Genomic DNA, 18,493 nt, shown 5'->3' on the forward strand with positions numbered 1-18,493 from the left:
TTCCACTAATGGAATCTAACCGACGTGGGGGAGCAACAAAGCATCAGTCTGACCTGTTATGCACTGGGACAGACCTCAGCGCAGGTCAACCTGCTGCTCACATGAGAAACATGCATTACTCATGGGAAGATTGTTAAAGCCAGCAAATAGTTTGGGGAAGAAGAACAGAAGAGCATTATTGTCCTTCCAAAATGCTCAAAAATATAACAAACTTGAAGCCCTTCTTGATCTTCATCAAATGGTGCTCTGAAAATGTCTCTCGTTTCAGGTCTGAGATGAACTCACCTGCACTGACTTAGAAAAACAATTCCACGATCTTAGAACCCTTAACCCGCAGACACATTACACCTGAGTCCATGCATCAGAGACGTCAATTAGCAAAAGCTGACACACCTAAAACAAAAGTGGTCAAAATGGCTCCAAACTGCCAGATCACATTAGTGTACACACAGAACTTTACCATTGCATAGAAGAACCCCAAGTTACAAACACTGGAATACACAGCATAAAGTATAGGAGCAGAATAGGCTTTGGAGCCCAAGACTGCAAACAGATTGGGGAAAATATATATTTAGAAAGAGAAACTATCCTCTAGCCCCAGTTATAATGCAGATTTTTTGTGTGAGAGTTACCTGATCTTCTCGTTCAAACCCTGGTGCTTTTGGATATGTAGATGTCGGTGATGAAACACTTGACGTCGCAGGATCTGAACATAAACTACCGTTAGTGAAAGATTTGGGCCTACTTAATGGTCCAATTGGAGACAATGAACTGTTACTACCTGAACTTGATGTAACCGTTGGGCTGCTAGATGATGAAACCTGGAATAGAAAAGCATTTAAAGAAGTGAAATCAAACAAATGCTCACAATTAAAAGTCACAGGGCAACAAATTGACAGTCATCCAACTATAAGCATTTACACTGTACTAAACCCATAATACAATTTAAGTGCAATACTCAACAGGTAAATAGCCTTTCTTTTAAAAAAAAGAATGCCTCTGTTTCTCTTGCTGGGACATATGAACTCTGGTGGTTTGCTGAGCTGACCATTCTTCAGGGAGCCTAGACAGTGACTATTTGCCTCGAGCCTGCTCTGCCATTTGATCCATGGCTGATCTGATTGTGACCTCAACACGACTTTCCCATCTACCTTCTATAACCTTTGACTCCCTTGCTAATCAGGAATCTATTTAACTCAGCCTTAAAAGTATTCAATGACCCTGCCTCCACCACTCTCTGGGGAAGGGAGTTCCACAGACTCACGATCCTCATAGAAATTTCTCCTCATCTCAGTCTTAATGGGAAACCACTTATTTTTAAACTGTGGCCCCTAGTTCTAGTCTCTCCCACAAGGGGAAACACCCCCTCAGCATCTACCCCTTCTAGTTCCCTCAGGATCTTATTTGTTTCAATAAGATCACATCTCACTCTTCTAAACTCCAGTGTGTACAGGCCCAACTTGTCCAACCTTTCCTCATAAGATAACCCCCTCATCCCAGGAATCAGTCGAGTGAACCTTCTCTGAACTGCCTTCAAAGCAATTATGTCCTTTCTTAAATAAGGAGATCAAAACTGCACACAGTATTCTAGATGTGGTCTCACCAATGCCCTGTACAACTGTAGTAAAACATCTCTACTTTTATATTCCATTCCCTTTGCTATAAATGGCAACATTCCATTTGCCTTCCTAATCACTTGCTGTACCTGCATACTAACTTTTTGTGATTCATGTACTAGGACACCCAGATCCCTCTATACCTCAGAGTTCTGAAATCTCTCTCCATTTAAATAATATACTGCTTTTCTATTCCTCCTGCCAAAGTGGACAAGTTCACATTTTCCCACATTATACTCCATCTGCCAAATTTTTGCCCACTCACTTAACCTATCTATATCCCTTTGCAGACTCCTTATGTCCTCTTCACAACTTACTTTCCTACCTACCTTTGTGTCATCAGCAAATTTAGCAACCATATATCCAGTCCCTTCATCCAAGTCATTGATATAGATTGTAAATAGTTGAGGCTCAAGCACTGATCCCTGTGGCACTCCACTCGTTACATTTTGCCAACCTGAAAACGACCCATTTATGCCTATTCTCTGTTTCCTGTTAGCTAACCAATCATTTAACCATGCTAATATGTTACCCCCTACACCACAAGCTCTTATTTTGTGTAGTAGCCTTTGATGTGGTACCTTGTCAAATGCCATCTGGAAATCCAAGTACACCACATCCACAGGATCCCCTTTATCCACGTTGCTTGTTACTTCCTCAAAGAACTCTTAATAAATTAGTCAAACATGATTTCCCTTTCACAAAGCAGTGTTGACTCTGCCTGATTGCATTGAGATTTTCTAAGTGCCCTGCTATAACCTCCTTAATAATAGATTCTAGCATTTTCCCTATGACAGATGTTAAGCTAATTAGCCTGTAGTTGCCTGCTTTCTGTCTCCCTCCTTTCTTGAATAGAGGAGTTACGTTCCTCTATTTTCCAATCTGATGGGACCCTTCCAGAATCTAGGGAATTTTGGAAAATTAATACCAATGCATCCACTATCTCTGCAGCCACTTTTTTTTTTAAGACCCAAGGATGAAGTCTGTCAGGACCTGGGAACTTGTCAGCTTTTAGTTCTAAAATGTTTTCAGAACCCTTTCCCTGGTGATTGTAAATGTTTTAAGTTCCTCCCTCCCTTTCACCTCTTGATTCACAATTATTTCTGGCATGTTATTTGTATACTCTACAGTGAAGACGGACACAAAATATCTGTTCAATTCATCCGCCATTTCCTTATTCTCCATTATTAATTCCCCAGGCTCTCTCTCCAGAGGACTAACGCTCACTTTACTTACTCTTTTTTTTTTAAATACTTGTAGAAACTCTTACTATCTGTTTTTATATTTCTAGTTAGCTTTCTCTCATACTTTAATTTCTCTCTCCTTATGGAGGGTGGAAGATGGGAGGCTGGAAGATGGGAGGCTGGCCAGAAGAGCAGTGGAATAGTCCCATCTGGAGGTAACAAAGGCATGGATGAGGGTTTCAGTTGCAGATGAGCTGAGGCGGGGTGAAGACAGGCGATGTTACGGAGGTAGAAGTAGGCAGTCTTAGTGATGGAGCAGATATGTAGTTGGAAGTTCATCTCGGGGTCAAAGGTTGGGGATGGTCTGCCTCAGACAGTGGCCAGAGAGAGAAATGGAGTCGGTGGCCATGGAACGGAGTTTGCAGCAGGGACCAAAAGACAAGGGTCTTCCCAATATTGAGTTGGCAGAAATTTTTACTCATCCAGTACTGAATGTCGGACAAGCAGTGTGACAAATGAGAGACAATGGAGAGTGGTGGTGGTGGTGGTGGAGATAGAGCTGGGTGTCCTCAGCGTACAGGTGGAACCTGATGTGTCACAAACTGCTTCCTCATGAATGAGACTCTCTCACTACCTCTCTCCATCTATACAAAAAATTCAGTTGGACAGTCTCTCTGGATCTCTTTCACACTTCAAAGCAATATGGGTAGGTGCAAGGCAGCAGGTCATTTGCCCACTAGTAGTCTGGCAATGGTACAAATAGAGCGAGGCTGATTTTAAAAAAATGAAGTTTCTAAAAATATGCATCTATTTTTTAAGGAGCTAAAACAAGAAAAAAAAATTAAGGATTTATACACAGGTCAGGATACAAGTGCCAATGTGCTTGTGGGATTAGTCCCAAATCTCTCAGCCATTCACATCTCAACAAGATGCGAAAACAGCAAAGTGATCACATTCAGGTTATTTGTGGATGCCAGAGTCTTGTACTTAAAATATTTATAAATTAAAACATTGACAGAAAAATTAGATAATACTATAGGAATAGATAAGAGTTTTGAGTTCTATCGTGGGGTAGTCAGGATATAAGTATTCCAACGATAAGCAGGTTTGAAGGCACTGAAATACCAACATGTAACACCATTAAGAGGTATACTCACGTTTCCTATCTGTCCATTATTGCTGGCTGAGTTAATACTCGTGCCCCAGTCATTTGTAGATCCGAGACTTTCTGTAGAATAAAGCCGAGCACTTTGCTTGGGCTGAGCACCCGCCACAGCTCCTGCCTGCATCATGGAGGCTACCTGATTCATAATTTGGACTTCCTCAGTGGAAGGAATCCCTATAAAGAAGAAAAAATTCAAAATTCGGAACAGAAAACTCTTGTCCTGCTCAATAAAAGAGTTCTGCTTAATTAGCAAAACAAATAGTAACCAGTTATTTAAGAGTTAAGATTTCAAGAGTCTAGGAACAACTTAATTTGTAAATGATGGAAAATAGAAGCACGTCACTTTTTAGAGCTTAGCAGCTCACAGCATCACGTGCTTGATTGTACACACACACGACTGCAAAACAGCTATCCTGTCACTCAAAGATTGCAGCAATATATTTAAAGACTGTACAACACTTGCTTCATCTCTTTATAATCATTAACTGCGTGGTCCAGGATACCAAATCTAGGAGATCATTCAGACTCTTGTTTAATCTTCAGGTGTGCAACCATTGAACGGAAAGGAGACAAAGTTAAAGGAAGAGTTGGTGCAGTACTGACATTGTCACTGGATTTCTTCAGCATAAAGCCATGGAAGATTACAGCACAGGTGGTTGCCTTTTACCCATCATGTCTGTGCCGGCTCTTGGCTAGAATAAGCCAAAACAATCCCACTGCCTTGCTCTTTCCCCGCAGCCCTGAATTTTCCTCCGCTTTAAATATTCATCCAATTTTCCCTTAAAAGGTGCAATGGTGTCTGCCTCATCCACTCCCTGTGGCAAAGCATTCTGTGCTCCAACAACCCTCTGCATAAGAAATTTCTCCTAACCTCTCCCATACTCTGACAATTTTACATCGATGGCTCTTGGTAACTGACTTCCCAAACAAAGGACACAGTCTTTTCCTACTCAACCTGTGAGAAAATTTGACCATTTTAATCATCTCTTATTAAATTTCCTCTTTGCCTTCTCTTGCTTCAATGAAAACTGACCCACTACCTCAAGTCTCTCAAATATAGTTTTCATCCCTGGCATCATCCTGGTTAATCTACACTATGTCTTTAATGTTCTATGATGGGGTACCCAAAACTGCACACAGTACTCTAACTGTGGCCTAACCATTATCTTTAAAAATGATTACTTCTTTACTATTTATACAACCTAAAATGCTACAATGCTAAAAAAAAAACACTATCTACCTGCACACTCACTCTGAGAATTATGTATTTGGATCCAGGTCTCTCTGCTCATCTACCCTTCAGCATTTTTTCATTGAGTGTACTCCCATTTCTTGTTTTTCCTCCAAAATGCATTACATCATACTTATCCATGTTAAATTGTATCTGCCCACCTCTCTGCCCATTCTGCTAACTTGTGCTATGTCTTCAATGTCTTTTACAGTCCTCTTCACTGTTTTCTAAACCCCTCAATCAGAAAATTCCAATACTGCTCCCTATCCCCATGTCCAAATCATTTGTATGTATTGAGAACAGAAATGGAGCCAGCACTGGCCCCTGGGGTGTATCATTTCCAACCCATCTCCAATCCAAACTACCCCCCGACCTCGTTAACCCTAACCCTATGCAACACTGATTCAGCACAGTGTAGCAGTAGGGCACTTCGTGCATAAAATGTTCATGTTTACTGCACATTTTACAAATGATGGAAGAAAGAATTGTGTACTTGACGAGACGTGGAACAATTGTCGATAGAATTGGTTAGTCCAACCAACTTTCGATCCTTGCTGCCGCAGTTCCTCTTGTATGTCTGAAAGGCCCCATAACCGAAGACCTTGTTGAATTCCTCCCAAAAACCGTTATACAACACATCTACTGCATTCCCTTCATTTATCTTCAGAAAACTCAAATTTATCAAATACAACTTGCATTTAACAGATCCATGCTGGCTGTCCTTATTTAAACCATTTCTAAATTCTCACTAATTCAATCTCAAATTATGGATTCGAAGAGTTTATCCACAACTATTGTTGAACAAATACTTCCAGTTACCCCATTGAATCTTCCTTGAGAGATATTACATTGGCTACCCTCGGACTTCCCCACAATTTGCATATCTGAGGATTGAAAGATTGTGGTCAGCACCTCTGCTATCTCCTTCAATTTGCTCAAAAAAAAGTAATTATACTTCGAATGCGGGATTGGATGGGTACTGTCGAAGAGCAGAGGAATTTGGGGGTTCAGGTTTACAAGACATTAAAATCAGCACACCAAGTGGATAAGGCCATTAAAAAAAAAGTAGTGGAATACTGGGTTTTTGATAAGTTTATGACTCTCTTCCCCTGCAGTTCTCCAAACATTATTGTGGAAAAGAAAAAGATGGAACAAGAGTACAAACAAATTGTAATGGGAGGGGAAAATTGTAAACACGAGCGTTACAAACGTGAATTGGCAGAGAACGGCGACAGAAGTGCTCCCCCCTCCATTCTCTACATTTCTGTTTCTGATCAAAAGTAGTTATGTTTCAACTTGATAATCCTGTACCCGTCTGTCAACAACAAACCCAAGGCAGAACCAATAAACATCCCTCGATGCGTACAGAATGCCAACAAATAGCCACTTACGTTCAACATGTGCAAATGCACAGAAAGGCCCGCGAGGGCAGTATCCCGTCTGCCGCATATCATTGCATTTTGTAGACTTGTAGATCTAGAGGGGAAGACAAAGCTTAATGCAAAGAAAAATATCCTCTATCTCATCTAGATGCTGAAACTCTCATTAATGCCTTTGTCACCTTCAGACTCAAATAATCCAATGATCTCCTAACAGACTCCCATCCTCATGCCTCTGCAGACTTCAGCTCATCCAAAACTCTGCTGCCCATATCCTATCCCGCACCAAATCCCACTCAGCCATCAATCTCATTCTTGCTGACCTACATTGGCTCCTGGTCCTCTGACACCTCTTATTAAAATTCTCATGTTCAAATCCCTTCATGGCCTCACCCCTCCCTGTCACAGTAACTTTTTCCAGCCCTACAATGCCCCCAGAACTCTCCATCCCTCCCACTCCAGCCTTTTGTGCATCACTCCCTTCGCCCCACCATTCACTGTCATGCCTTCAGCAACCTAGGCCCTACCTCAAGGAATTCCCCCTCTAAATCTCTTCACCTCTCCACATCCCTCTTCTTCATTAGAACCCTCCTTAAGACCCACCACTTTGGTTAACCCACTTAATATCTCCTTCATTGGCTCATCATTTATTTTTGTCCGACTACACCTGAAGCACCTTGGGATGTTTTTCTACATTGAAAGAGCTGTACAAATGCAAGTTTTTATTTATATACAAGTAAAAAAATGTAAAATCGCCTATCGGTTTAGAGGCAAGTGTGTGTAAACCTGGCCAATTTGATACATCAACCCTCCTCTCACACATCTTGGCCAGAGTGGGGTGGTCATCTTAAATGAGAGTATATCCAGTAAGGGAGCTCCAGAGAAAGGGGAGGGGGGAAAAAATAGCAGGAATAAAAGTGAAAGCACCATGCATCTGGATTATAGGCAGTAGGTGCTCAGTAGACTTTTTGAAAAGCTTTACAATTCAATAATAGAATTTAAGTTAAATTTAAACTGCGCAAATGCAACAAAGGAATCCCATAGCATGTATCCGAGTCAGCCAATTTTCTGACTAATAGCTGGTATTACTGGTCAAGTCACAGAACATTCTGTATATACAGGCAATCTGACCAATAATGAAACAGCGGGAATGCCAAATGACCTTTCTCAACTGCATCTAACATCTGTGTACAATTAAAAAAAGGGGTGGGTTACAAATTGACAGAATATACCAAGTCCTTCAATACTTCAAATTACCTAAAGGCTCTTTGTTTTCCTTCAGTTTTATTTCTAAATTATAAATGTGCACGTCATATTTTTGTTGTCCTCCATTTTTGTTATGAATAAAGTTCAAACATCTCATACCATAATAATGGAGTACATTCACAGAACCATCAAGAAGCATCTGGTGATATACCATTCATTTTTAGACCACTCGGTGGGTGGGGAGGAAGAGAAGAGGAAGAATTGGCGATACTGGTGGTCCTTGTTCATGAGCCAATGGACCCTCAAGCCCTGTCACAGTTTGGATCACAGATACAAGAATGCACAGGCAATCCTTCACCTAATGAGGTGCACAGTGAGGTGCCTAGTGTAGGCCAGGCACCCTTCGAAAGTGAGGGAAAGTTTGTGGGGGGGGCGGGGAAAAAGAGGGGAAAAAAAATCACCCGAGTGTTCCCTCGCACTATCTAATTTTAAAGGATTCAGTTGGCAAATAGATTGCATACTAACTAGAAAGGTCTCAGGTTTGATTCTTAGTCTGTGCTGAGGTAGCTTCTTAGTCCAAGAATTTGCAGGGACTCCACAATTAGTCCAAGTGCTGCTAATTTAATAAGGAAAGTCAGTTAAGGCCCTGTCTAGCGATTCCTGCTGGAATTGTGGATCAAGCTTGGATCTGATGGAAGGAAGGAGAATGTGCATTTATATAGCTCCTTTCACGTTTTCAGGCCATCCCAAAGCACTATACAGCCAACAAATTATTTTTGAAGTGTAGTCACCATTGTTTTGTACGGAAAAGCGGCAGTCAATTTGCACACAGCAACATCCCACAGACAGCAATGAGATAATGAGCAGATAATCTGTTCTTTTGGTGGTGTTGGTTGAGGAATAAACGTTGGCCAGGACAGCAGAAGAGCTTTGCTGCTCTTCTTCGAGTAGTGCTATGGGATTTTTTACATCCACCCGAGGGGGCAGACAGAACCCATGTGTCAACTGAAAGAGGGCATCTGTGATGATGCAGTGCTCCCTCAGTACTGCAATAAAGTTATTCAGCCAAATAACTTTCTGAATACAGTTATATGTGAAGAATGGTCATTACCATGTCCATGTATAAGTAACTGTACCTGAATTTTAGGCAATGAAGCTATCTCAAGTCCAAGTCATCATTTAACCCCCTTAATCAGATTACTGTACTAGTATTCACTTACAGCTTTTCATCAATTTTGCTTTTTAAAGCCTTACCTCCGGATGAAACTGCTGCTCGGTGCGAGAGTGACAGTATTGACAGTTATCTCCACTCTCACATTTTGTGGGCTCCCCCCATTCATCCCCATGTTTGACATTAGGACAAGGAGTTGATCTACAAAATAAAACAAAGGGGGAGATTATTCTGGAGAGTAATTCAGCCCATCCTAAAGAGGGAATGGAGATATTGTAACCTGTGCATATGTACAACTTTCAGTGCATTAATAGATCCCTCAGTTTATGAGGGATTGACGCTAAGAATCAGCACCTTACCCACAAAGTGATTTGCTGAAGTTGGGACTAGTTGGGCACACCAGTATTTGTCACATTTCTAAGCAGCGCCACACAGCCATATTACACAATACCAAATACCGTGACATCAATTCCTGCTTTGGCCAGAGATGGTACATAAGTAGGGAGATCGCCCCAAACATTTTCAATGCACGTAATATTTTAGTATCAAACCATGAGCTATTGTGCATTGAGAAGTGATGTTTAAGCAGTTTATACCAATAAAATGTAACTGTGACAATGTAAGATAATTAAGATAGCTCCACCACTTTGTTTTAGGGAGGGAGAGAAAGATCTTATGCCACCCACTACAAACAAGCAGAGAATGCCACCAGACTGAACTTATGGCCTCATCCGTCCCTATCCCTGAGGCTCCTCCAGCCTTACAATCACCCTCTCTTCCCCGGCCCCCTCCCATCAAACAACGTTCCTCTGACTCTGGCCTCAACCCCCACCCCCTCCTCGTCTCACCCTCTGCCCCTCCACCTCTCTCTCCTAATTTAAAGCATTTCTTAAAACCCACCTCTTTGACCAAGTTTTTGGTCACTGTTACAAGTTCAAGTCAGGTTAAGTGGCGTCAGTCACTCTCACACCTTACTTTAGTATGACTTGACATATTACAGTGAATCTGCTTGTATGATAGTGACACCCAGGGGGTGTAATAGCACCCCCTTGTGATCTGAATCAGGCATTTGTGATTTTTATACATGGACACTACCTAACAGCACTATGGGAGTGCCTTCACCACACAGACTGCAACGGTTGAAGGCAGCGGCCCACCACCACCTTCTCAGGGATACCACAGATGGGCAATAAATGCTGGCCTTGCCAGCGACACCCACATCCAGAGAATTAATACATTTTTAAAAAACTGCTTAAAAAACCCATATTGAAAGTAATTCTTATTTTCAAATCCTTGGAAAAATGGTTAAAATAATTCTGAAACATGACAGACACCCCTCCTAATCTTTCCTTCTTTAGTTCAACATCCATCTTCTTCCTTATGCCTCTATGAAGTGCCAAGACACATTTTTCAACATTCAGGGCACATTATAAATGCAAACTGTTGTTTAGCACTAGATTTTACAAAACTGCAGTCCAGCTGCTATACTAAACGTTAACTATGAATGCTAAGGAACTACTCAGTATTCAAGTGAGCTGGAGCCAAAGTGGGATCACAGATTTCAACACTACAACTGTGTCAATGATGGGGAGGGCATAGAAACATAGAAAATAGGAGCAGCATTCACGGCTGCTCCGCCATTCAATATGATCATGGCTGATCCTCTACCTCAATACCATATTCCCGCTCTCTCCCCATACCCCTTGATGCCTTGTGTCTAGAAATCTATCTAGCTCCTTCTTAAATATATTCAGTGACTTGGCCTCCACAGCCTTCTGTGGTAGAGAATTCCACAGGTTCACCACCCTCTGAGTGAAGAAAGTTCTCCTCATTTCAGTCCTAAATGTCCTACCCCTATCCTGAGACTGTGACCCCTCAGCCAGGAGAAACATCCTCCCTGCATCCAGTCTGTCTAGCCCTGTCAGAATTTATACGTTTCAATGCGATTGATAGCATCATCATTTGAAGATTGTTGCTAGTTTCGGAGAAATTTCAGGAGCATGGAATGCCATGTCACCAGAAACCACTGCATTTTTTAAATGGAAAATTGCCTAACTATTTGAAGTGCAGGTAAATACAGCGCTACGGGGAGAGAAAAAGGCAGTGGAATTAGCTCTGGATTGCTCTATTCAAGAGCCAGCAGACACAATAGGCCTCCATATGTGCTGTAAACTTCTATGATTCTACAACCTCAAAGTAAATCAATGTTCCCTCCACTGCACAGCAAAGTGCTGCATTGTCCACAACACACAAACATTTTTTAATGTGTTATTTTAACAAAAGTTCCTCATAATCTGGCCTCCAAATACAGCACAATATAAATTTAGATTTGAACTGAGCCAATTGTTAATTTGATAATGCGGGGGGAACATTATTGCCCAGTCTAATGAAGTGTTTGTCTCAGTCACATTACTGAAGAGAAGCTCCCACAAGTGAGGGGAAAAATGATCGCTGCTGCTTTTCCATGCCTTCGATAAGATGAGGTCTTGGGTGGGAGGGGAGGGGGTGGCTTGCACCAAAAAGGGGAGGAAAAGCAGGGAAGGGTGGGATCAGGCATCATTGTACTCTCTCTCAATCTAATCCATTCTTTATAAGGACAAAAACTAATTAATGTCTTATTGCTTTCAGTCTTTCCTTTCCTCTATGATCTACAGACTATTAAATCCCAACTTGGAATCACAACTTCTTGAGTTAGCTCATCTTCCATCCTACTCTTTGCAACCTTGGTGGCATCCTGCACTTTGGGGTTGGCCTCTTATCTCATACTCTTGAGATTAGCAGAGTGTTGTAATTGCTACTTCATGTCAGCATCAACCAGGAGCTTTTCCACTAATGTTTTAAGCCTGGGGAGTGACAAAAGGACTAGAAAAATAACAGTAGCTCAACAGTCACTGAATGTGACAATTTAGTTAAACTGTATTGGAGAACATGAGGATATACAATAAAACATTCCCAATCTGCCATTTTATCCTGACCAAGTTCTCTATCTGTTTGTACGGTACTTGCAGTTGTGCTCGATTTGAATGTATAATTACAATTTGAAGTGGAACGTCAAACATTCTATACACAACCCATGCACCAATTTTTACAAGTGTACATATCCGATGGAGTGGGGGGCGGGGGGGGGAACAAACTTGCTAAATGTCAGGTGTAAATCAATGTTACATAAAAACAAACAGTCCTGCATGAATAGAATAGTTTCTTTACCTATATTTAAATTTTCTAGGGTTCCTTCTTCTGTCCCGGCTGTTATGATAATGAGGGCAAGCATAGCCTTGACGACAGAGTCTAGGTGGTTTATTACATTGCTCAGTCTTGTAATTTGCTAGCACAAAGTTTGTTTCTGCAAAGTAAACAAATTTATGTCAAGAGTAAATTGTTCAATACGTCCACAGCAGCGTATTTTGTACTTCTGAAAATGGAATTTGCAGAGAAACACACTTAGTCATTGCCCCCCTCATGCATGGACCCCCGCCCCTCACATGCACAGGGACCCACCCTCTCACTAACAGCCCAGACACTTTGTTGTTTGAAGCATGGGACCATATGCCTTGATGATTCTCCCCCACCACCCCATCACAATCAATTTCCATCAATGTAACATTTGTCCACACAGTTTGAACACAACAGTGTAACAGATCGTATGAGTAGAGTTGACTATAAGCGTGTATACGGGATGTTATCCCACTTTGTTCATTAATCAGAACCATAAAGATTTTTTGGCATATATTTAAATCTAAGCAGACAGCACAATACATTTATATATTGATAGCATAACGTCACGCTGGCACACTATTAACACGAAGGAGCAAACTCCACCCCTCCCCGCCAATATATGAATTTCCCTATAATGCACAAGCAACCAGAGGCAGCTTGAAGAGAGAAAAACTGGGCCAGCATTGCTTTGTGGGCCGAAGTCTCCACTCAAGCACTGCCCCCCGGCACCAAACAGACATAAAAATGGCCCTCGCAGCTATTACTTTCAGAGCAAACATCCAGCATTTCCTTTCATCAGCTATTTTGACAATTACATCTTCCACCTAAGAATCACAAAACAAAAATGTCATTCAATAATCTGATAAAAGGATAGCAGTAGAAATATTACCCTCCTTTCTTTAAAGGAAAATACAAGCGCAGAAGCAGTTTTAACTAATTTACAGAAGCTTTAAATTGCAAGAATAAAGCACACATTCTATAGAATCTGTGTATTGCGGCAACCTGCTTGAAAGTTTTTAAACAGCATCTTCTTACAATTTAAACCTTAGGGTTTTTATGACCCATGAGCTGGGAGGAGGAAGTGCAGATGGAGATTTTACTAACCAGCAACAATCAAGGATGTGATTTCTATATCATCATGACCAACACACACAAACTGCATAGAAATACCAGTAATTATAGATAGCTTTCAATGCACTTTCATTCTGTACATGTTTTGCAACACAGCACATTACTGTCTGTAGCACAAGGAACAAATGACAGAATCCTTAAACATTTAATGTAAAAATGACATGTATAATTATTTATCCTCTGTACTTTATAGAAAACTAAACCAATATACAGGCCCAGCAACTGGTGAAGCTCTTAATATAAAGCCCAGTTAAATTATAAACAATGGAGGGGGAAGCAAAAGTGTCACTCTCCACTTATAAAAAAGGGGGAACCGCAGATAGCAAGCCTTGAAAAAAGCAATTTGAAAGCAGGGTGCATGACATACAAACTTACATGGGAAAGGACAGACTGCAACATTTCACAGCAAGAAGTGCCTTACCACCACTGCTTCTTCATTTAGTTTGTGTAACATTAAGTGCCCAAATGACAGTGCCCCACACTTGCACTGCTAAATTCAGCTCTCACATCCTCACTGCAGAATTCTAAACCTACTTCTTTGTGGCCTTATGATTCTGCCACTGGGGTAAGAGCTAGATTCAGTGTAAGGGAGCCAGTCTCCATGGATCCTATCTCAGCAAGTGCAAGTGTGCCTAAAATTCCCCTTTTATGGAGGAATTAAGTGGATCTTGTTGAATCAATACCGTCAGGAACATTAATTCCCTACAGTGAACTCTAGTAACGGATTGCAATTCGGGTTGAAAGCAAATCAGCATTAAAGAGCCTTGGAGTTATGCTTAGATCCCAGGCTAATAATTTCAATTAGAAGTGTGCTCTTTTATTTACTGTTTAGTGATGGTTATAAATTACTTCCCACTTGCTACCTTGTAAGTAATTGTTTTTTGCCCTTCACTGTCTTGTGCCAATATCCCTCTGCCTTAGGCACACAACATCCAAATTCCATGTCTGTGAGGGTGGCAATCTGTTCCACAAGCCTTTTCGTGACAGCATTTTGGGGGCGACTTGTCTGTCCACTCCAAACAGTATTGTTGGGATTGCCAAGTTCACGAATGGAATTTCTTCCCCTGTAGGTGCCGACGCTGGCTAGAGTATGGGCTACACGCTCACGCAATGTCCAGCAGAGATCAATTAACGGACAACTATTGGGATAGGGAACCCGAGCTCATTTCCTCTCCGCAGCTCAGGAAGCACAGAGGCCAATTGTTGAGGTGCCGAGATCAGTGAACTCACCACAGGCTGGGAGTCAAACCTGGGAGCTTCTGGTGCTGGACAGGTCAGTTCCACACTTCCTCTATCAACTGATTCATCAAGAGAGCTGAACTGAATCATGAGCATAAATCCATGCTGTACCACTTGGATATCACACGTCATTACACCAATCTCCCACGATGTCAAGACTACCATCCAGTCTACTGTTCCAACTGATGCATAGCAGTTGCAAATAACATTGAAAAGGAATAAAGTTTGTTCACCATTACGGAATTGTCCCCATTTAATTGCGTTAACATTCTTGCTGAACTGGACTATCCAGCAGATGGCAGTGTTTACTGATTGCACCTTTAAACACAAAGATGGAGCCACAAACTACTTCATCTCTCTTCAGTCTCACCGATTATTGCAAGGAGCAAGTCTGGAATATTTTACCCTAAAGAGATGTTCTAAATATGCGATGAATTCCCAAGTGATCTAGTTGTCTTCCTGAAAAATTATTTTTCTTTCCCTAACCAATTTTTCTTCCTCCTCTCCTGAAAGTGACAGCTCCTTGCTGCATGGTTCCATGGTACTAGCTCCCTCTGCTATCTCCCAAAATTCACCTGTGTACTTCAACAGCAAGCAATGAGGCTGTTCAACTGCAGGCATATCACAACTGGTCCTCATCCTTTCCTAACGACACCCACATGCGTGCACTTCCAGTAAGAGGTAAGGGAGTTATAATTGGCCTCAGCTCCCCACCCCCATTGTTCCAGCAGTGATCAAGTAACTCAGCACAGACCAGGAATCAAACCTGGCACTTTCAGTCTCAGCTGCTTTTTGCTTAGCTCCAAGCCATCAGAATAGCCCAAGATCTAGCTCCAACATTGCAAGTCTTCCTGGATGGATCCATCTGACACCTTGTAGATTCTAAGAGACCAAAAAGCTGCTGATCCCCAATTTAGCACCAATTCATTCCAGACTGCTTCAGTGAAGGAGTAATTAACTCTTTAGTTTCAAATTAAGAGATTTTCCTACTCCTGTTAAATTGTTAATCTCGCTGTGTGCAAAGTATGGCTCCAAGAAACAGATTTTTAAAAATATTGCTATTACAATGTGATTTGCCTAACCATTGAAGCATATTAAGCCATTCAAGATTTTCTGATTCTGAATTTTAAAAAAATTACGAGAGATTTTGACAGTAACCTTTGCTTGTCAAATTGATGTGGGCAGGAAACATTTGGAAGTATCTGTTACTGCCTTCATGCAGTACAAAAATATTTTTTTCATTCTCAGGACATGGGCATTGCCAGCAAGGCCAGCATTTATGGCCCATCACTTGTTGCCCTGAGGAGGTGGTGATACAACTGAGTGGTTTGCTAGGCCACTTCAGAGGGCAATTAAGAGCCATCCCCTGGTGTGGGACTGGAGTCACCTACAGGCCAGGCTGGGTAGGGCAACAGGGTTCCTTTTCTAAAGGACATTAATGAACTAGTTAGGTTTGTATGACAATCAGATAGCTTCACTGTCACTTTTACTGATAAGAATGTGTTTATAAAAACTGAATTCAAATACTCAAACTGCCACAGTAGGATTTAAACTCACATTCTCTGGATTATCAATCCAGGTCTCTGGACTACTCATCCAGTAACATAACCAGTACACCACCATACCCATATTGTGTGAAGTGCTTGGAAATATTTTGATGTGATAAGACACTATACAAATGGAAGTGTTACGTTGTTGTTGCACAAGAAGCTGAACAGTTGAATAAACAAACAAAGCTACTGAATTAATGGAATGCAATGAGAAAAAAACCACAGCATTCGGTGATTAAAAACTTTGAATTTAAAGTGACATTTCATAAATACTCCCATCCCAACACAGATGGTTCATTCTCTTTCCTTACCCTGCCATCTCGGATCTTCAGACAGTGTTTTTTCTATCATAGCTTGACTAGCCAGCACGCCTGGCTGCAGGTCAGGAAGTCCCTCTCCTGCCCCGAGCTGTCCATTCTGTAATGCTTCCTGCGCTTGGAGTTCCCTACAAAAGGAAATAGTTCTTTAAACAACAAGTTGAGAGATTGTAAGAAGGTCCCGACACACATCAGCCACTGGACTGATCTCAACTGGAACATATCTAGTCTATGCAGACTTCATTTTAATGAGAAAAAGAACAGCAGACACAAAATACGACAATTACAAATGAAATGCTGCCATCTTAAGTGAGGCGTATTGGAATTCTCTCCCCTCCCCCAAAATACTTAAAATTCCAGTACAGTAATCTGTCTGACATGAAACTGAATGACTGCTCCAGCAAGTAGAACTCCAACTAGAAGCAAAGAATGATCTTACAACTTACAAAATGCATCATTTAAAAATTAAATCAAACTATGGGTTGGCTTTCAAACTTTTCTTGTCTAAACTCTACTTTGCCCTTCAATTTTTTCACCATCCACATACCATTTCCCAATCAAGATAATGGGCACAGGACTTGCTGCTGGACTCCTACCAACAAGCTGCTAGGAGCTGCAGGCAAGTGACCTGATTTGACAGCTCACTGATCATCTTGCATTTTGGGCAAATACCTTGATTTCATTTAGTCTCTTCTTTAACAACATCACACCAGCAACACCTGGAAGAACTGTGATCAGAAACTTACTAAATAGGCAGCTGTGGACATGAACCCCCCCATCTTAGCACTCCATGTACCTGTGTTTTACCCAACAATCAGTAGTTGTTTTTTTAGTAGGACAATATCACTCTCCATCTGCTGCAGCAGTGCAAGTGTGTAACCTTTTGTCAAGGACTCAGTCCCAAGCAACGTAATGATCAAGGCAACTCAGCAATGTCTCCAACAGCCTGCAGCAACAGACTGCAATTATCCACACACTGAGCTCCTGACGTTCAGGGTACCAAGCTTGACAGGTGACTATTAGAGACCAAGCACAAACAGGAAACAAACTACAGAATCAATAGCTCATTTAAACTATAGGTCTCAGTTTTCGTTAAGTCAGTGAATAATGCGTATGCACAGATCTATTTACTCTATTGGTTGCTGAGACAACCTCACTTCCTATGTAAGGAATCTTACAACACCAGGTTATAGTCCAACAGTTTTATTTGAAAATCACAAGCTCTCGGAGCTTACCTCCTTCGTCAGGTGAGTCACTCACCCGACGAAGGAGGTAAGCTCCGAGAGCTTGTGATTTTCAAATAAAACTGTTGGACTATAACCTGGTGTTGTAAGATTCCTTACATTTGTCCACCCCAGTCCATCATTGGCATCTCCACATCATCACTTCCTATTAGCATTCCTTTGTTTTCTGTCACTAGACAGCAAAAGATAAAAGGGAACAGTGCTGCATATCAACTCTGGCCATGTTCAACAGTGAGCGGAGCCAGAGAGCCTCAGCCATGCAGTGGATCACAGGGAAAAGGCGAGCTGATCACACGCGGCCCCGAGCCGTGTACCACCGTTCTGCAGGAAAGTCAGCTTCTTTTTAAAAAAAAAGACACCAAATTCATTTGTTCTGACTGGATAGCTCTTTCAATTAAGTGTTAGGATCCTAGTCAGTAAGACTGCATACACTCTGCAGCAGCCCTGCAATACAGAAAGTGCTTACTCCTGCAACATATCTCATCTGAGAAATATGTGGAACAAATACCACAGATGATTACACAATAATTGCCTTTCTCTGCCAGAGTGCACTGATCATTGTGGGAATTAAAAACTTGGGCAAAGTGGATTCCAAAAGGACATACTTCGTGTTGTACAGCTGTATTTCTCCTACAATCCTGACATGCAAACCACAAAATAGCTTACAGTTAAGAATCTTTATTTCACCAACTTTTAAAAAATAAATATTGTACAGGAGATAGCAATGAACACAGTTATTAGCTGCATGTCAGTACAGACAAGTGTCAACAATCTCCCAGATTGTCCGCGAGTCTCCAGGAATGGAGGTCTGATCTCCCAGGCACTGCTGCTAGCACCCAGGAGA

General features: G+C 41.5%; 1 protein-coding gene across 1 annotated transcript in view; it reads right to left on the bottom strand.

The window, feature by feature from the left end:
* unkl (unk like zinc finger) overlaps window positions 1–16,527 on the bottom strand; it is a 43,185-nt gene extending 26,658 nt beyond the window's left edge. The window contains exons 1-7 of the mRNA XM_068003086.1: window positions 16,400–16,527; window positions 12,160–12,295; window positions 9,036–9,153; window positions 6,588–6,672; window positions 3,958–4,139; window positions 782–821; window positions 633–706 (exon numbers count right to left, since the gene is read on the bottom strand). Coding sequence (XP_067859187.1) covers window positions 633–706; window positions 782–821; window positions 3,958–4,139; window positions 6,588–6,672; window positions 9,036–9,153; window positions 12,160–12,295; window positions 16,400–16,439 — 675 coding nt within the window. The 5' untranslated portion in view covers window positions 16,440–16,527. The remainder of the gene's footprint in view (window positions 1–632; window positions 707–781; window positions 822–3,957; window positions 4,140–6,587; window positions 6,673–9,035; window positions 9,154–12,159; window positions 12,296–16,399) is intronic.
* Window positions 16,528–18,493: the final 1,966 nt, after the last annotated feature.

The sequence above is a fragment of the Heptranchias perlo genome, chromosome 22 (assembly GCF_035084215.1).
Source record: "Heptranchias perlo isolate sHepPer1 chromosome 22, sHepPer1.hap1, whole genome shotgun sequence".
Classification (NCBI taxonomy): Eukaryota; Metazoa; Chordata; class Chondrichthyes; order Hexanchiformes; family Hexanchidae; genus Heptranchias; species Heptranchias perlo.